The sequence below is a fragment of the Heptranchias perlo genome, chromosome 41 (genome assembly GCF_035084215.1).
Source record: "Heptranchias perlo isolate sHepPer1 chromosome 41, sHepPer1.hap1, whole genome shotgun sequence".
Lineage (NCBI taxonomy): Eukaryota > Metazoa > Chordata > Chondrichthyes > Hexanchiformes > Hexanchidae > Heptranchias > Heptranchias perlo.
The window spans coordinates 11,536,662-11,557,673 of NC_090365.1; the positions used below are offsets into that span (position 1 = coordinate 11,536,662).

The following is a 21,012-nucleotide window of genomic DNA, read 5'->3' on the forward strand; positions in this document are numbered from 1 at the left end:
TCTAGCTTCCTGTTAAATTTGCCTCAACTACTCCTTGTGGTAGCGAGTTCCACATTCTAACCACTCTCTGGGTAAAGAAGTTTCTCTTGAATTCCCGATTGGATTTATTTGTGACGATCTTTTATTTATGGCCGCTAGTTTTGGTCTCCCCCACAAGTGGAAATATCACTAGTTAAAACATTTGGAACAAAGTCTCCTGAGCAACTAAGTCTTGACAGAAAATATGATCAAAAAAACAAAATACAATAGGGCCGAGTTTCTTCTTGGCCTCTCCTCCACCTTCCAGGTGCCAGGCTGCCATTCTGGACCTGCAGAAAGATCCAGTGCATCCAAATTTTCTGGCCCGGGCTATTTGCATGGCCTGGGTGCCCTCCCGGCACAGGCTTACCCCCAGACATGGCGTTATGCTGGGAATGGACGGTTGGAGTAAGGACTGTAGCTGTAAGAGGTCTACAACTGTGATCTTTGCCACCAGATATCAGGGCCTTCTTGCTGCTACTGAAGAGGCCTCTGAGGTCTGAAGATTGTTCCGGGGGGGGAGGGAGGGTTTAAAAAATAAACTTACCTGTCAACATCAAGGGGAGGAGGGCATATATGGTGGCAAGCAGCACTGCCACGGGGAGAATCAGTGGGGATTAAAAGTAAAAGTGACTCTCCCACCCCAAGTAATAAGAATCTGCAAACATTCACTTTTTCATTCTTTCCCAGAATCCAAGCTTGATGGCACCAAATTTATATTTCTTGATTAACTTTATCTTTTCTCCTACTTTTTTCATATTTGGTGATAACCTACGTTATGAGCCTGGGCCCTTCCCCTCGTCTTCTCAGTTCGAAGTAAAGAATTTGCAGATGATGCTCAAAGGCAATTGTACTTTACTTAAAACCACTACCTCATGATCTATTAGGGCAGTCAGTATTTTGAAGATCAGTTCTCAGGATGCTGTGTCCCTTGATACCCTTACCTAGCAAAAATCTATCGCTCTCAGTCTTGAAAGCTCCAATTGTCCCAGCATCTACAGCCTTTTGGGGGAGAGAGTTCCAGATTTCCACTACCCTTTGTGTGAAGAAGTGTTTCCTGACATTACCCCTGAACGGCCTAGGTCTAATTTTAAGGTTATGCCCCCTTGTTCTGGACTCCCCCACCAGAGGAAATAGTTTCTCTCTATCTATCCAATCCTTTAATCATCTTAAACACCTCAATTAGATCACCCCTTAATCTTCTATACTCGATGGAATACAAGCCTAGCCTATGCAATCTGGGGCTCTTCAGACTTGAAAGGAGGCATCTGTGGAGGGACCTCATGGAGGTATAAAAAATGTGCGCAGTACAGAAATAGTATATCCAAATAATGCTTCAAGGTAACCAGTGACAGGGTATGAGGGCACAGCTTCAAACTGATGAAAGGAAAATTTAGGAGCAATGTGATTAAAACTTGAAATGGACTTCAGGGACAGGGCGGTGGAGTCAAAAGCCCTGGAATCATTGAAGAGAAATTTGCATGCCGCGGTGGGTGGACTGTAGGTTTTTCTGGATGGATGAATTAAGATGGGCCAATTGGTCTTCCTCACCCATCCTGATCTTGCGGCTGCACTCTGGGCAAAATTTACTGGGGCTGATGTTCCTGGCCTCCCCTTTTCTCTGGCGCTAGGCAGAAGCAGCACACCTGAATGCACTGCGCCTGTACTGCTATTTCCTATTCTGGGCTATTAACATAGGCACCTCTGGCACAGGCTTTAGACGGCAGCAGCCAGGAGGCTCTGAGGCTCTGAGTTCATCTGTGGGGGGGGGAGATTTGAAGTAAATAAAAATGCTTGTCTGCGAGTATCTGCAGGCTACCTCTGGGAGACCCCCACAGACGCTACAGTCTGTGAGGCTCCTGGCGCCAGCCCCATTGCCTGGGATCTTTGGGTGCCCGACAGGCAGTGGGTTTGGAATACCTCTTCTTGCCTCAGTTACAGCTCTTTAATGGGCCTGCTCCTACTGCAGGCAGACGCCCAATTGCCCCAACTCCACGGGTAGCCCCAGAAATCCTGGGACAACATAAAGTGGGTGCAGACTCGTTGAAATGGGTCTCCACTTCTGTTTCCTGACTGTTGCATCCAAAAAATGGAGGCAATGGCCAAGAAAATTAGCCCCAGTCTTTTTAAGAGGGAACTGAAGTGACCTTTTCATTAAAGGGGATGTTAACTGCTTAAGTATTTGCTGGTCCCTATCCAGGAATGTTGAGGTATGCCTTGACCTGTTACATTGTATGCTATTAGAATAGATTCAGGCACATGGCCTGACTATGGTACTGTACTCGGAGCTGTTTCTCTTACAGTAACCCCCCCCCCGTCTCTAGCTTGGTGGATTCTCCCATAACCAGTTCCCCACTAGTCTGCACTGGTTTTACTGATGTTCATTCAGCAACCCCCCCACCCAACCCGGCCTTTTCTTACATTACCCATAACTAACTTTAGTAGAACTAGATAACTCCCCAGGACTTACCACTCTTTTTGGCATCTCATAAAGGACTGGCTTCTGTTGTTTAAAGGTTAATTTTAATGTTTGCTCCCATATGTATACACAACATCAAGATATACATAGTTGGTCGAAGCACAGGATTCCACTGGACCAAACTACTAATCATTCATCATCAATTCTGATGATAGGTCTTCGACCTGAAACGTTAACTCTGTTTCTTTCTCCACCGATGCTGCCTCACTTGCTGAGCTTTTCCAGCATTTTCTGTTTTTATTACTAATCATTCATTCCCGTTATATATAATTACTGATCTTGCCCAAATATGAAATGAGTTATCCAGTCTATAATAACCGGTACATTAACCACAGAAAACCTGCTGCTAAATTTCACCTGAGCAGAATTCTTAAAAGTTTAATTACTTTTACGTTAAATATATATGCATATTAACAGTTTTCTGTTTCTCGCTGTAGAAAGTGATTTGCTAAATAAATGATGGACTGGCCTCTGGTTACAGATCCGGTTCATTTTATCTGGAATTTAAAGTCATCGTGATTCAAGCAGAACATTTCTTGGCAAACTGCTTGTGTACTTCTCAGGATTCAGTTGTATTTTACAGTACGAGGATTTACCAGTTGTCATTGCTTTTCAATTGAAGTGATTGGTGGAAGGATTAGAGCGGAAAGTAGGAAAATATTTTTCACCCAGAGGGTGGTGGGGGTCTGGAACTCACTGCCTGAGAGGGTGGTAGAGGCAGAAACCCTCATCACATTTAAAAAAAAAATACCTGGATGTGCACCTGAAGAGCCGTGACCTGCAGGGCTACGGACCAAATGCGGGAAAGTGGGATTAGGCTGGTGACTCGTTTCTCAGCCGGCGCAGACACGATGGGCCGAATGGCCTCCTTCTGTGCCGTAAATTTTCTGTGATTCTATCACAGTTTGAGATGTTAAAATCCCCTCACGTGACCTTTCTGACTTCGCTAAGTTGCTCCAAATGCGTTTGATCATGACTAAAATGTTTATAAGTTGTTTTTTGCCAGTTTTCTCCTCATCTTGATGGAGCACAGTTCCATAGGTGCGGGGAGCATCTGGTACCTTATCCTGTGGGCCATTCTTTGCATGTCAGTGTGGGTGCTGGTGGGCTGTTTGCTCCTACAGGTATCATAGCCAACTCTTACCTCATTCTCACCAGATGTCCACTTAAGGCTTAGAATTATAGAATTATAATGCACAGAAGGAGGCCATTCAGCCCATCGTGCTTGTGCTGGCTCTTTGAAAGAGCTAACCAATTAGTCCCACTCCCCTGTGCTTTCCCCATAGCCCTACAATTCTTTTCCCTGTCAAATATTTATCCAATTCCCTTTTGAAAGTTACTATTGAATCTGCTTCCTCCACCCTTTCAGGCAGCGCATTATAGATCATAACAACTCGCTCATCACCCCTTTGGTTCCTTTGACATGGAGTTGAAAAATAAATATCTTTAGGAGTATTAGAACAGTTATACTGGACTAACTGCTGACTCTTTTGCCAAGCAGTTAATGGCCTGAACGATTGACTGACTTCCATCAACAAGGCTCGTCTACTGTTTGGCAAAGAACTCTGAATCAGTATTGTTTAGTACAGAATAATTTCACTGGACAGTAAAAATAATGAGAGGCTGGATGAGGAGCTGTACTGAATTGTATCTATTTCGCATGTCCTTCATTGTTATAATGGCACACACATGTGAAAGGCTCTAAGAGTGTTCACAAAGGGAAGATCCCAGTGCCAGTGTAAATACAGACTCCTGTCATCCTACACGCATTCAGTTCAAAGTTAGATGCAGGTCTGTGCCGGTAAGCGGGTTCACCCTTGGACGACTGGAAGAGTTTTTTTTTTACATTTTAAAACTTTGTGGAAAAAAAAGAGAATGTTTTCCATTAGGGAAGAGCACGCAACCTGCAAGCGATGGCTCCATTTGGTTCTGCCTGAATGTAAACAAGTCCACTGACCTTGATCCCAGTCCGATAAAAGTGATCATTCATTCCCCGAGCTCGATGGCAATAGCAAGTCTTGGCTCACGCGCCGAGCCCAGTTTCTTTGCCAATGTTTCCAACGCCAGCATCAGGAAAAAAAGCACACAAAAAAACAAGTAAATCAAACAGTCCAAGTCCGAATCAAGGAAAGATTGGGTTCTGCTCAGCTAGTTGCCCTGGTCAGGTTTAGGGGGAGGGCAGAAGGGAGATGGGAGGTAGATTTTTCATCCTGGTGCTGCTTTCCCTTCTCTTTCATATTGTTTGCCTTTGAAAGCTATGCTTCACAAGAAACTGAACTCCTGAGTAATATTGAATGGGATGGGGACAAGCCAGAGAGCATGTGGACTGTGTTTAGTGTTCATTCTGAGAGTAATCGGTAATTGGAATCTAATGATACAATTATCAGGTGAGATCATGTGAGATGGTTAGAAAATGGCATTAGAGTCGCCTGAAAGGAGAAACTGGGAGTACTCACTGGCCCTGAATTTGAACGTGATTCTAACAATTTGATTTGTGGAAACTTTTCATATGATGATTTCAATCTTTGATAATATAAGAACATAAGAACATAAGAAATTGGAGCAGGAGTAGGCCAATCGGCCCCTCGAGCCTGCTCCGCCATTCAATAAGATCATGGCTGATCTGATCCCAACCACAAATCTAAAGAACACAAGAAGTCGGAGCAGGACCCGGCCACATAGCCCCTGGGCCCTCTCCGCCACCCACAGGGCATTGACCGATCCGAACTCAGCTTCATGTCCAATTTCCTGCCCGCTCCCCATAACCCCTAATTCCCTTTACTTCTAGGAAACTGTCTATTTCTGTTTTAAATTTATTTAATGATGTAGCTTCCACAGCTTCCTGGGGCAGCAAATTCCACAGACCTACCACCCTCTGAGTGAAGAAGTTTCTCCTCATCTCAGTTTTGAAAGAGCAGCCCCTTATTCTAAGATTATGCCCCCTAGTTCTAGTTTCACCCATCTTTGGGAACATCCTTACTGCATCCACCCGATCAAGACCCTTCACAATCTTATATGTTTCAATAAGATCGCCTCTCATTCTTCTGAACTCCAATGAGTAGAGTCCCAATCTACTCAACCTCTCCTCATATGTCCGCCCCCTCATCCCCGGGATTAACCGAGTGAACCTTCTTTGTACTGCCTCGAGAGCAAGTATGTCTTTTCTTAAGTATGGAGACCAAAACTGTATGCAGTGTCCAAGGTGAAATTAATCACCATAATATGGTGATTAATTTCAATAAAAAGGGGCCAAGATGGAACCACAGTGTTACAATAGCTAATGGAGATAGGATCTAGTATATCCCCCTGATAATATAATCAGCAATAATTGTTTCAATAAAAAATGGGAAAAAAAACAGAGATGGGAAAAAAATAAAGAAACTCCTTTTTAACTTTTTGATTATTACATTATTTTTATATTAGAAATCAGAATTTTGTGGAATTCCTTTTACGGATGAGAGCTGTTCCATTGACTAGACAGGGTAGATGGATGAGGAGTAGAAGCTTTGAGACATCATGGGCACGATTTTAAAACAAAAGTGTGGGTGCGTTGGGGCCGTGGAGGGGGGCAAAGAAAATCGGTATTTTTTGGAGTGGGCAGGAAACCCGGCTCCAACTTGCCAAAGAACGTGCACAACCCAGAGTCATCTGTGAGAGCGCGCCGTTCCCGAACCTGGAAGTCCCACTGGCAATTAAAGCCGGCGGGACCATATTTAAAGCAGTAAATCAAGTACTTAAAGTACTTGAAATGTCTATAAATCCGATTAAGAATGAAGGCAAGCGATTTTAACGCTGCCTCAATGTGTTTCCCTTGGACACCATGGGAAAGTAGTCGGGTTTCAGCCGGCAGCCATTTGGCCATTTAAATCCCTGTTTGACAGATGGGGATAAAAGGTGAGTTATTGCAGCAGGGCACTCGGTTCTCTCAGACAAACGTTTGGCTGTGAGTTCTTTGTGTTTAGCCTTGAAATTCTTGGTTTCCACTCAGAATTGTTCTGTTTACATATATTTTCCAACTTTTCGGACCCCCTCAAACTGACACCATCAGGATGGGGGGTGCGATGGCTGCATTCCCCAGTACATCCGAGGAGGAGGAACATCACCAACCTCGCCAGGCACGGCATGCGCTCAACAACATAGAGGTGCGCCACAGGGACCTGCACAAGAGCAGAGAGGTCAATAAACAGAGGGTGCAATGTCGCAGGAGGCACTACCCTCGTGAGAGGGTCTATAGACCGAGGCTGAGCAGTGGCCATGAAGACTCAGAGTGAGTCGCCAGGTGGTCACGGTCCATCTGCGTGCTCCTTCATGCCGAGCTGCTTCCGGCTAGGCCTGGTGGCATCGCATTGCCTGTCGCAGTTAAAGTCACCACTGTCCTCAAATTCTTTACCTCTGGATCATTCCAGGGCGCCACCGGTGACATCGCCAGGGTCTCTCAGTCGTCTGCCCACGAGTGCATAAGGCAGATCACCAATGGATTGTTTTGCAGGGCATCCCCAATACGTCAACTTCCCCATGGACGACCTCAGCCAGCCAGAGAGGGCAGTGGGTTTCCACTCTCTGGCTGGTTTCCCACGGGTACAGGGTGCAATCGATTGCACGCATATAGCAATCTGAGCACCTCCACACGAGCCAGGACTGCTCATCAACAGAAAGGGATATCACTCCATCAACGTTCAGCTTGTTTGTGACCACTGCAAAAGATTTCTTCACGTGTGTGCAAGATTCCCTGGCAGCTGCCGTGATTCATTCATTCTGAGGGAATCCAACATCCCAGCCCTCTTCCATGCACCAAACAACCTTAAGGGCTGGCTCCTCGGGGACAAGGATACCCCCTGCAGACGTGACTCATGACACTTCTGAGGAACCCCATCTGCAATACAACAACAGCCACATCGCCACCAGGCCTGTAACTGAACATGTGACAGGACTGCTGAAGATGCAGTTTGGTGCCTCGATCGGTCTGGGGGAGCACTTCAATACGCACCAGCGAGAGTGGGTAGAATTATACTCGTCTGTTGTGTCCTGCACAACATGGCGAAACAGGGAGGGTTTCTGGTTGATGAGGCCCCATGTCCTCATCCAGCATCCACATCTGCCATGGACATTGAGGAGAAGCAGCAGGAGGAGGAGGAACTCATCAGCAGAGCAGCGGTTCACCTGGCTGCACATGAGGCCAGGGAGTCACTAATATTTGACCGATTCTCATAAGGAGATCACAAAGTGTGTGTGTGAGATGAATGTTAAAGTTGTGTCACCAGACGTTTGTGGGATGCCAATCTCGGCATCCCCGAGGGACAGGCACTCGAGGGTGCGGCTGATCTCCAGGCCTCCTCCTCCACCTCTGTGAGGACCACTATTTGTAGAGGTCCCCCTCCAGCCCTTGCCCTCTCCCATGCATTTTGCGCTCTCCTAGAAGGGGAGAAAGTACAGATGTATGAGTGAGTGAGAGTGAAGTAGTCAGTCGATGAATGCATTGCTTTGGGTGAGGCGGACCGTGAAAGAGATGCATCAGAGGGTGAGTATTGGACAATTACATCTCATTGCATCAGGACTGGAGTGAGTGGTAGTGGTGGGTTCATAAATGGGGAGGTGAGGAAGTGCTCAGGAAGTGAAGATAAGTTGAGGATTAACCTTAAGTGGGTGTAAGGAGTGATGTGATGGAGCAGTCTTGGCAGTGCAGAATGAGTTGGGTGGTGGGCGGTGTTGATGTGCACCACGGAATGTAGGAGATCAGTAAGTGTACTCACTGTTGCTGACCTAGTTAGGTCATTGAAACACTTCCTACACTGGGTCCAACTGCAGGAGGTGCTGCTCGTGCTGGTGACCTCCTCTGCCCCTTCTTGGTGCTTGCTCCTATCGGCAGGGTAACATTTTTCCCACCTCCTCCTCACCCTGGCCAGCAGCACCTCAAGTGAGGCGTCACTGAATCCTGGAGCTGGCTTGCCCCTCTGCTGCTCCATTCTGTGTCCTTGCTCCTTGCTTCAGCAAAAGCCATTGGAGCAATGGCCCTTTAAATCCAGACACTCCAGCTGACAGCCTGTCTTGCAGGTGCGCAGTCCGCCCGCTGCGCAGCTTTCGGACGGCAAACCCGGAAGCAATTAAGTCACGATCACATGGGGAACGGTAAGGTTTTATTATTCGGGTTTGCCACGCTCCTATTGACCCCCCCCCGCCACCGCTGCCATCCTGCCGGCATTTTAAAATTGTGCCCCATATCCCTGTTTCCGTGCAAGTCAGGAATAATCAGAAGCCAGCCATTTTCCTCCAATGGCTCATTGAGTTTAACCAGGGATTAGCCGAGCCCTGCAAACCAGGAAGTCCCGGGTTAGAGAAGGGAAAAATTCTCCAGGGCTCCCACTCCTTATTACTATCCAGCAACCCTGCTAGAAGTATGTGCGAATAGGCAGTGGTTAAGGACAAGGTCAGGTTCAACAGTAATGCCTCGCCCCTCAAATAGCCTGCTGATATTCACTGTCACATTAATAATGAGCACTTGGACATGGCACTGGGGGGCTATCAAGAGAGTGGAAAAAATGGTGGGAAAACGAAAAAAATCAATTTCTAATGAGGAAATATATCCAAAGTCCAAGTGAGGGAGGCCATTTTGTCCATATAGTTCATACTTTCATAAAAACTTACAGTCCTCCCTTCATAACATTTGAATGATTCCAGAGGTTTTGGCCTACACTAGCCTAACCAGAAGACCATTCCACGTATTGGTCACTCTTTGCGTGTAGGAATACTTCCTGGTATCATTCCTCAGCTTCCCCTTCCTCCATTTCTCCTGCAGTCATAGATTCACTTACATGCTCCTCAGGATTTACCTTTTCTATTTCATTTAGCTTCTCTTCTTGAAGTATTCATTTGAGGGGAATTATCTGCCAGTGGGCTTGTACTCCTCAATGTATTTTCCCCCAGATGGAATAAGGAAAGAACGAACTTGTATTTGTACAGCACCTCACCACGTCCTCAGTATGTCCCAAAGCATTTCACAGCCTGTCACTGTTGGTCTGTAGGCATTCACAACAGCCAATTTGTGCACAGCAAGGTTCCACAAACCAATCGATCTGTTATTAGTGGTGATGGTTGAGGAAGGAATGCTGGCCAAGGCAGCACAGAAACTGATCACTCTTTGAATAGTGCTATGGGATCCTTTATGTCCACCTGAACAATCAGACAAGCTCAGCTAAACAGCTCATCTCTGACAATGCAGCACCCCCTCAGTAATGCACGGTCAGCCTACATTTCGTGCTCAATTCCTGAATTGAAGATTGAACTCTGACCTCCTTACCCAGAGGTCAGAACGCAACTAAGCCAAGTAAGGGAAGAATGAGGTAGGGTCGACCAAACAACTCTTGGAATCAAATCATTTTCTCTAGTTAGTCAGTGGCGGTTACATTTTTTATTGAGTTGTACTATTTCTTCATAACAGAAACAGAATAAATAAAATTCTTAACACTAATAAATTCCCCATAAAAGGGTAGAACATTTCTTTGCCACATTGTGCAATTCCAATACGTCAACGATTGCCCAATTTGCAAAGCTGAAACCAACAGTGCCGTTTTAGCTGCCTCATTTCCTTTGAGTGCATATTTTACATCGCAAATCTCACTCAATTTCATGAGCTGATTTGATATTTTGCAATTGGAATTTAAGATTCCCTTCCCAGAACCCCACTGGGAGTTTACTCTACATGTGACTGATGTACTCACATACCAGCTATCATTTCAGACTGGGACAGAGATTGGAGTCACCTCTGCCCCTGAAGTAAAGGGCTTCACTGACGTCATATTTGATGTTCAAAATTTTTTTTAAAAATCAAAGGAATGTCTGAAGTCATCACTTGGCAAATTTGCCATCATCCTGCTCCGGGAAAGTAATCACCAGAGTTAAAGCCAGCAACATGAGCGGTAAACATTGTTAAGTCAGCACTCTTTACAAGGCCAGATTTTAACTTTTGGACATTGAAACGATTTATATAAATGCATGCTGTGGAACTGTAGCCCTTAAGACAGCGGGTTATGGCTACCTCACAAGGGAATTACAAGGCAGTGCTCCAGTTAAAGGATTCAGATGACATCACAGGCTATAACAGCAAAGATTAATTAGTTTGCCTGCATTGTGAGATTAAATTACAGCCTTAAATTTATTCATTATCACCACTGACTTTTAAAATTAAATTATATTCACTTACTTTGCAGTATTAGAAATGGCAAAACTACAAGGAGACTATAACCTACTTCTGTAAGTTAGCATGAGGATTCAGTAACACTCACCTCTCTCCTAAAAACCTCTAAGAAACAAAAAAAGTCTATAATTTTTTTAAATACCTAATATATACACCATACTATGACTAAAATGAAAAGCTAACAGCACTGAGCTGAAGTGACACTGATTTAGGACTAGGAGCACCCAGTATGATATCAGCACTGCAGGGTATCACTTCATATGATTCACGGGAGGCTGTGATTTATGGGGTGCATTGAGTAGAGGGGGTTCTGTGTTCACATCTGAAGTTTATCAGACTGAATTTTTCAAATTACGACATGTGACACTTTAATGCGTGAATGTGTGAAAAGTCAGTTGTCTGGTTGGACAAGAAAGAACTGTACATGGTTATGCTGTTAGGACTGAAGCACTGCTTAAAGCTCAGGCAAAAGGCAAGTTTTGGTATTGCTATATACCAGATACTGTACTAGAACTCATCTCATGCCCATACACAATGACTGCTGCATTTTCCTTCGTAACATTCACTATATTCCAGCCAACAATTAGCCCTCATCTAACACCTAAAACAGATTATCTGGTCATTCTCTCATTGCTGTTTGTGGGATCTTGCTCTGCACAAATTGGCTGCCGTGTTTCCTACATTACAACAGTGACTACACTTCAAAAGTACTTCGTTGGCTGTAAAGTGCTTTGAGACGTCCTGAGGTCGTGAAAGGCGCTGTAGAAATGTAAGACTTTCTTAATTAGGGAGCGCTTTGATGGTTTACAAAGGTACTATTTAAATAAAAGTATTTCTTTTCTTTCTATGAGGGCTACCATTAAATAGTTTGAATTTGGAGGGAGCATGGTGCCTTTAAGAACATATGTGGTGCTTTCATATTGACATCTCAATCACAACAAAACAGCTGACTTTTGGAGTATTTCCGATCCCAGCTACATGTTACTACAAGTTACTTTGCTACACGGTACAAACTGAGATGTGATTGTCAAGAGCAGGAAATATAATTCTCTTGCTGTCGTTAGAAAGACAACATCGCAAAGTGCTTTACAGCCAACAAAGTACTTTGGAAGTGCAGTCACTGTTGTAGTTGGTACAGATGTGATGCCAGTCTGCCAATTTCCTTGAATGCATTACAGGTCATAAGGATTTAAATAGAGAAATAGTCCAAACAGAATGTCTTTGGACCGAGCTCAGGATTAACAAGGAATCAGTCACATTACTAATAAACTAAGGATGAAATTTGTAGACATTGCAGGAGACTTTAACTATCCAAAAATAGACTGGGATAGGGAAGATGTTTGTAGCGAGAAAGAGAAGTCTTTTTTGAAAGTGTGTTCAGATTATTTTAGTATGTTGCTGCTCCATCAAGGAAGAAAGCACTATTTCACCTGATTCTGGGCAATGAAGCAGAACAGGTGGGCAACCTAAAGGCAGGGGGACATTTGGGAAATGGAAAAAAAGCAAATTATAATAAGATGAAAACAGGTCTTACCTAGATTAAGTGAAAGGAATAACTGGCAAATAGAACAGTAGATTTGTGTCAAAATCCCAACTCCCTACCTAACTGCACTGTGGGAGTTCCTTCACCACATGGACTGTAGTGGTTCAAGAAGAAGGTCCACCACTACCTTCTCAAGGGGCAACTAGGGATGGACTATAAATGCCCAGGCAATGTTTAATTTTCTTTTAGATGTTGCCAGAAGTGATATTGTTGAGTGCAGAAAGTTTCACCAATATTGTCCTCCTGGGCCCACAAAAAAATCTCCAGCCCCCGCTGCCCAGCCCTGCCCAGAATCATCTCCTTCCCCCCTCCAGGCTGCACTGTCAGCCAGCTCAGTGTGGGAGTCGGCCAATTTCCTGTCCTCCCTCAAATGCCTCATGTAACTGGGGTCTGGGCCTCAGAATGGCTCAGGCCTCATGCTGGCAGCAACCAGCGGGCTGTGGGCACGCTCCACCTGAAGCTAAAATCGGCCATTATTTAGATCTAGCACCTATTCATGTTCAGCTTCATATTGTCTTCTCTTACTCACTGTAGGGCCGTTCCAGCCTTTGGCCATGTTCTGCTTACACTGCCCCAAATCAGGATATCATTCCTTCCATGTCATCTAGCATCTTTGACAACATTGTGTGTTGGAAAATTTCTGGAGGTGTTCCCAAAAGGTATTCTGGTATCTTGCCAAAAAGACTATTAAAGGTGGACAACTCTGACGAGTCTTCATCCAGTAGCCATAATTTTAATATAGCATGATAAGAATTTTGGCATTTGATAACTGTGACACTGCTCCCTCTGTTGTTCGAGTTTGAACAATGCTTTCTTTAAATGGTCTTATTTAAATCTTTAGGGGTGAGATTTGTTCTCACTCATTCACTACTTGGCTTGACTCTTTTTTATTCGTTCATGGGATGTGGACGTCGCTGGCAAGGCCAACATTTATTGCCCATCACTAATTGCCCTTGAGAAGGTGGTGGTGAGCCGCCTTCTTGAACCGCTGCAGTCCGTGTGGTGAAGGTTCTCCCACAGTGCTGTTAGGAAGGGAGTTCCAGGATTTTGACCCAGCGACGATGAAGGAACGGCGATATATTTCCAAGTCGGGATGGTGTGTGACTTGGAGGGGAACATGCAGGTGGGGTTGTTCCCATGTGCCTGCTGCTCTTGTCCTTCCAGGTGGTAGAGGTCGCGGATTTGGGAGGTGCTGTCGAAGAAGCCTTGGTGAGTTGCTGCTGTGCATCCTGTCGATGGTACAGATGGCAGCCACGATGTGCCGGTGGTGAAGGGCGTGAATGTTTAGGGTGGTGGATGGGGTGCCAACCAAGTGCGTTGCTTTGTCCTGGATGGTGTTGAGCTTCTTGAGTGTTGTTGGAGCTGCACTCACCACTGACCCACTGGTAGCATACTGATCTGAAAAACAAAAAGGAAATAAAAAGAAAGACTTGCATTTATATAGCACCTTTCACTACCTCAGGACATCCCAAATGCTTTACAGCCTATCAGGTACTTTTGAAGTATAATCACTGTTGTAATGTAGGAAATGTGGTAGCTAATTTGCTCACAGCAAGATCGCACAAACAGCAATGTGATAATGACCAGATAATTTTTTTTAGTGATGTTGGTTGAGGGATAAATATTGACCAGGACACTGGGAGAACTCCCCTGCTCTTCTTCAAAATAGTGCCATGGAATCTTTTATCTCCACCTGAGAGGTGGACAGAGCCTTGGTTTAACATCTCATCTGAAAGAGGGCACCTCCAGCAGTGCAGCACTCCCTCAGTACTGCACTGAAGTGTCAGCCTAGATTTTGTGCTCAAGTCTCTGGTTTGGGACTTGAACCCTGAACTTTTTGACTCAGAAGTGAGAGCACTGTATCAGTACTGCACTGAAATCTCAGAGTGGGGCTGGAGCTGACAACCTTCTGACTCAGAGGCAAGATTACAAGCAACTGAACCAAGCTGATACTTCCATCTAGTTTATCATGAATTTTCCTTGGCGAAATCAGGACTGGTTGAGTGTCTGGCATTAGTTAAATGCTCTGCTTTCCTGCTACGCTCCTTCCTATTTTAAAAACATGAGCATACTTCATTTGTAGGCATTTATAGTTGGTGACTGCATCAATTTGTTTGATCAATCTAAACTAGAAGTCCAAGGATTGGCTTTATTTGCTGATACATTCGAAACTTTGGTCTAGAAAACAGCAGCATCGGCAATGGGACTCAGTGAAATGGGAGTTTGAATGTCAATATGTCAGCAGGAGTAAAATCTCAAGGGGACGTAGAACTCTCAGATTAGCATTTTGGCTTCCATGGAGAGGAAAGGGTTCAAATAAATGTTTGAGCTGTGTGACTCTGGATTTTCTCCAAGTTGAACAAATAATGGGATTTCTCGTTTCGATTCTGACATAAATTACAATCAAAGAGGATGTTTTATTTGACCTATCCTGATTAATTGCAGAGACAAAAGATAGCTGGAGGTATAACAAATTACAAATAGGCAAAGAAAATAAATCGTATATTTCATTGAGAGGCTTTCAAATTAAATTCCAGGGAGCTTGTTTCAAATAAACAAAAGTCAGCTTGGATATAGTGAACACAGAGAGGGGGAAAAATAATCAAACCTTCCCTCTTGATCTCTGAAGGCAATTAAAAGTAAAGCACAGTGTAATGCACAGGCTTGTGTGTTGTAATCATCAGACCAAGACTGGTGGGGCAAAAGCAGCTCCGACAATTTAACAGGGCCATGTCTACAATGCCAGCCGTGGCTCAGTTGGTAGCAAACTCGCCTCTTGAGTCTGTGGGTTCCACTCCTACTCCAGAGATTTGAGCACATAATCCAGGCTGACATTCCAGTACCAGTACTGAGAGAGTGCTGCACTGTTGGAGGTGCCATTTTTCGGATGAGATGTTAAACCGAGGCTCCGTCTGCCCTCTCAGGTGGACTTAAAGTCCCATGGCATTACTTGAAGAATAGCAGGGGAGTTCTCCCCTGTGCCCAGGCCAATATTTCTCCCTCAACCAACATCACTAAGAAACAGATTATCTGGTCATTATCACATTGCTGTTTGTGGGATCTTGCTGTGCGCAAATTGGTTGCCGTGTTTCCTACATTACAACAGTGACTACACTTCAAAAGTACTTTGTTGGCTGTAAAGCGTTTTGGTACATCCTGAGGTCACGAAAGGTGCTATATAAATGAAAGTCTGTCTTTCTTCGAATCATCTGTTCCAAATGTACTCATCACAGCCATGAACCGGTGGCATCTTGGCCTGCTGCACTTCCAAATCTGAGGGCTTTTGTCCTACTACAGTGGGATATTTTTCTCTATCTCATTAAATATTTTATAGAACTCTACAAGGTCCTCTCTAGATGTCACTTTTTGAGGTAGAAAAGCCCTAGATTGTGGATTTCTTACAGATCAATCCTCTAACATCAGGGATCAGTTCTGCTGGACTATTATTTTACAGTCGCGAAAAAGCAGTCTCCAATAGGGAGATTACAGATAGAGTCACCATCCATTCGGGTTTGAAAGAAAGAAAGAACCTGCATTTATATGGCGCCTTTCACAGCCTCAGGACATCCCAAAGCGCTTTACGGCCAATGAAGTACATTGGACATTGGACATTGACGTACATTGGCCTTCAGCTGCCTAGGCTCTAAGCTCTGGAATTCCTTCCCGAAACCCCTCCGCGTCTCTTCCTCCTTTTAAGACACTGCTTAAAACCTACCTCTTTGACCAAATTTTTGGTCACCTGTCCTAAAATCTCCTTATGTGGCTCGGTGTCAAATTCTGTCTGATTATGTTCCTGTGAAGTGCCTTGGGACGTTTTACTATGTTAAAGGTGCTATATAAATACATGTTTTTTTTGTTGTTGGTGGACCGGCAAATCCATTGGTTGAGTGGGTTGTGTAGAAATTTCTCAAATGCAAACTATTTCCATGTCTTATGATTTGGAATCATTAATTAGTAAGATTTCAATTAATATTCATCAGCAACACAATCTTAGCAAATCTGAGAACTCAATCACAATCTTAGCCCCTGTCCAGTTGGGGATTTGCCAAAGCTTCTAACAGGTGACTGCTGAATTTGAGATTATAACGTTGTCTGTGGCAGGCTCTGTGATGGAATACAGGCAGAGAATTCTGATTTTTTTTGAGCATTTTAAAAAAAAATTATCCCCACTGAGACCTGCATTGTATTTTCTGTACCTTTTTGAATGCATTTTTATGATATCAGTATAAGTCACTTTTCAAACTGAAAAGCTTCCACAATTGCACATTCTTAAACATGCCTAATGTACATCAATGGTTGAAACTATAATTTTCATAGAATGAAAGAAATAACTTGCATTGATATCGCACCATTTACAACAGGATGTCCCAAACGCTTTACAACCAACGAAGCACTTTTGAAATGAAGTCACTGTTGTAATGTAGGGGCCAATTTGCACACAGCAAGGTCCCACAAACAGCAATGAGACAATGAGCAGATCATCTGTTTTAGTGATAAATGTTGGCTAAAACACCTGGGAGAACTCCCCTGCACTTCATTGAAATAGTGCCATGGGATATTCTATGCCCACCTGAGAGGGCAGATGCCTTGGTTTAACGTTGAAAAGTAACACCTCCGACAGTGCAGCACTCCCTCAGTATTGCACTGGAGTGTTGGCCTAGATTATGTGTTTCAGTTTCTGGAGTGGGATTGTGAACTCAGAGGCAAGAGTGCTGCCAACTGAGCCACGGCTAACACCTAAAGAAGCTGTCATACTTAAAGAAGGAATAAATGGTGTGAGTTCAGTGCTTCCCTCGGGCCCTGATTGTTTACAGTGATTACTGCATGTTTACATCCTTCTTACAGTACACTTTTTTGTAAATGCATTTGTGATGTTCTGTTTCAAATTAGGCAGCTTTTGACATTTGTGCGAATTACATCAACATTTTCCATCTGCTGCTTTGTGTTAATGACCCAGCAGCTGAATTCTGTGCAGCTTCATAGTAAGGTTGAGTTTCTAATTAATCTTGGGTAAACTACCTCGCAGGCTAAAGTCTTATTGCTGGACAGCATTAGCAGAATGATCCGTTGCTAATGCGATCTCGAGGTACTCAAATGCACCAGTGTGATTCAACATCCCCCTCCATAGTGTCCTAAAAGGAATTTCCACTATTCTGCCTGTATCCTAACTCACACCAAGTCCTGTTCACCCATCACCGCTGTGCTCGCTGACCCACATTGGCTCCCGGTCTGGCAACGCCTCGATTTTAAAATTCAAATGCCTCCATGGTCTCGTCCCTCCCTATCTCTGTGACTTCCTCTAGCCCTACAGTCCTCCAAGATCACGGTAGGTACAGCACAGGAGAAGGCCATTCGGCCCTTCGTGCCTGTGCTGGCTCTTTGAAAGAGCTATTCATTTAGGCCCATTCCCCGACTCTTTCCCCATAGCCCTTTAAATTTTTTCCCTTCAAGTATTTATCCAATTCCCTTTTGAAAGTTACTATTGAAACTGTTTGCACCATCCTTTCAGGCAGTGCATTCCAGATCTGCTTAAAAAAATGTTTCCTCATGTCGCCTCTGGCTCTTTTGCCGATCACCTTAAATCTGTGTCCTCTGGTTACCGACCCTTCTGCCACTGGAAACAGTTTCTCCTTATTTACTCTGTCAAAACCCTTCATGATTTGGAACACCTCTATCAAATTTCCCCTTAACCTTCTTTGTTCTGAAGAGAACAACCCCAGCTTCTCCAGTCTCTCCACATAACTGAAGTCCCTCATCCCTGGCACCATTCTAATAAATCTCTTCTGCATCCTCTCTAAGCCCTCGACATCCTTCCTAAAGTGTGGTGCCCAGAATGGAACACAATACTTCAGCTGAGGCCTAACCAGTGATTTATAAAGGATTAGCATAACTTCCTTGCTTTTGTACTCTATGCCTATATTAATAAAGCCCAGGGTCCTATATGTTTTTTTAACAGCCTTCTCAACTTGTCCTGCCACCTTCAAAGATTTGTGTATGTGCACACCCAGTTCTCTAACATTTGCAATCCTCCAGTCCTCCGGCACCATCCCCATATCTAAGGAGGGTATCTAAGATCTCTGCCTTCCTCCAATTCTGGCATCTTGCACATCCCTGATTTTCTTCATTCTACCATTGATGGCCGTGCCTTCAGCTTACTAGGGCCTAAGCTCTGGAATTCCCCCCCTAAACCTCTCTGCCTCTCCATCTCTCTCTCTCTCTCTCTCCTCCTTTAAGAAGCTCCTTAAGTCTTTTGGTCTACTGTCCTTAAATCTCCTTATGTGGCTCGGTGTCAAATTTTGTTCGATAACGCCCCTGTGAAGCATCTTGGGATGTTTTACTTCTTTAAAAGCACAATATAAATGCAAGCCGTTGCTGTTGTATGGAGGGAATGGGGAAATATAAATCAATACGATGGTTAGTGTCCCTCTTTAAAAGGGATCCTATGATGAATTCCCTCTTTTAGTGGGGTCCTATTAGCTAGACCGTTTCCTTGAGGGTTTTATTTTCTGTTGTAGCACAGTTGTTAATGCATTGATGTAAGATTCCTTTAGGTACTAAGTTAAAATGGGATAACATCAATGTTCAAAAAGTACACAAAGTAATTTGATGTGAGCAAATTAATCAGTGCGCTACTGCGATGAATGAAATCCCTTTTGTTGCCAATAACGCTGCTTCCATCAATCTCTCTAATGTTCTTTCTGTTCTTTTTGCAGAATGTTTTACAGTATCCTGGTTTTATTAATCATATCTGGACTTTTGTGCGGTGAAGAGACTGCTGACCGTGGAGGAGCTCCTGGCGCTGTTCCCTCCCCTGGTAAAGGACATCGTGGAGGTCCAGGCCGGCCGAGAAAGACAAAGGATAAAGAAGACGTTTTGGACTCTAGCCAGGCAGCTCTGATCGTTACTGAGCGGCGTTATGTGCGCAGGGACTGGTGTAAGTCTCACCCTCTCATTCAAACTCTGAAGGAGGACGGTTGCATCAGCCGCACTGTGATCAACCGTTTCTGTTACGGACAATGCAACTCGTTCTACATCCCGAGCCACGAACACGGTGGGGAGCCGTTCCGCTCCTGCTCCTTTTGCAAGCCCAAAAAGTTCAATACCGTCACTGTCACTTTCAACTGCCCCAGCCTTCATCCTCCATCCAAACGCAGACGGATTCAGCTGGTGAAGGAGTGTCGTTGTATCTCCATAGTCTTGGACTAGGTGGGGGTGGGCTGGCGCGAACATTGAGTTGTAGAAAAGCTGCTGTCTGTTTTCAGAGTAGCACTTTATAAACCTGGCCCAAAAGCCGATAAAATAATGGGCGGAAGTAATCCAAAGTGGGTATAAATGCCACCCATTAGGGTGGAACCAAACATATTCTTGCAGTTGGCAGCTGTTTAAAGAAGTCATGTTAAATTATGTAAATGTAAAATCAGTGTCAAAAAGAGTCTAAAAATATCAAGAAGTTTTTTTTTTACAAAGGAAAGTGTGATAATCTACCATGAAGAAATTACTATTCGTTGGTCAAAAAGAGAATTCGTACAGATAGGTATTTATGATTGAAAAATGCTTCCTTAGCAATTGAGCTGTTTCTGATAAGGCTACTTCTGAGCATTCACTTAGCTGCTCTGTGAAGGACTCGAGACCGGATCCAACATTAGCTCCTCTGAGCTACTGCTTTCTTTGATTTTAGACAATGCTTTTAATTTTGTAAGCATGCTACTGTATCTTATTTTTTGAAGGGAGGGGGTGCTGTGCTATCATTTGAAATCACAATAACCAATAAATACCAAATTGTTATACCATGAGTGAGGATGTTTTCTCAATGAAATCAAGGTATGGAATTTACAGAAGCCCCAGGCTACTAAATTTGAAACATTGCAAATCTAGTTGGCTACTTGTCTTATCACGTAGATCAGAGAGGTAAGGATATGGTTAAATGATTTAGGATATAAACAATCATTGGCCGACTACTAAACTCAGTGAGTGACTAGCCTAACTAGTAACTAAAGGAAAAAAATGGAAGCTTAATCTCCAGGTGAGGTATTAATTAAATTATACTGATCAGAATGTAGTTGCTTGTATCTCTTTCTTTATCATGTCACAGGGACAATTCTGGTCTCAGAGCAGTTTCTGATAATGAAATGCATACTTTCAAAAACTTTCTATTAGTTAAAAAAAAAAGTTATGTATCCTTATGATTCTGGCAAGTAATATGGCACAGTGCAAAATCCTGTGACCGATCCCACATGTCATGCAATTTGCTATCAGAGTTTAGCAATTTTGCAAAAAAATTCCAGATGTAGTTTCTGAGCAGATCTAAGCAATAAAAAATCACTTGCTCCAACAAGTAATTTGCCCTAATTACAGTAAATTATGAATTTGTACTGAGCAAGTGTGAAATACCTATAAATATTTTTAAAATTCATTCTCGGGATTTGGGCGTCGCTAGTTAGGTTCGGCATTTATTGCCCGTCCCTAGTTGCCCCTTCAGAAGGCCGCCTTCTTGAACCGCTGCAGTCTGTGTGGTGAAAGTGCTTCCAAAATGCTGTTGGGTAGGGAGTTCCAGGATTTTGACCCAGTGACAATGAAGGAAAGGCGATATATGTCGAAGTCAGGATGGTGTGTGACTTGGAGGTGATTGTGTTCCCATGCACCCACTGCCCTTATCCTAGGTGGTGCAGGTCATGGATTTGGGAGGCGCTGTCGAAGAAGCCTTGGCGAGTTGCTGCAGTGAAGCCTGTGGGTAGTAAACACTGCAGCCACTGTGCGCCGGTGGTGAAGGGAGTGGATGTT

At 44.0% G+C, this 21,012-nt stretch overlaps 1 protein-coding gene across 1 annotated transcript in view; it reads left to right on the top strand.

Moving 5' to 3' along the window:
- LOC137306053 (gremlin-1-like) overlaps positions 1-20,024 on the top strand; it is a 67,670-nt gene extending 47,646 nt beyond the window's left edge. Inside the window, exon 2 of the mRNA XM_067975093.1 lies at positions 18,945-20,024. Coding sequence (XP_067831194.1) covers positions 18,946-19,437 — 492 coding nt within the window. The 5' untranslated portion in view covers position 18,945 and the 3' untranslated portion in view covers positions 19,438-20,024. The remainder of the gene's footprint in view (positions 1-18,944) is intronic.
- Positions 20,025-21,012: the final 988 nt, after the last annotated feature.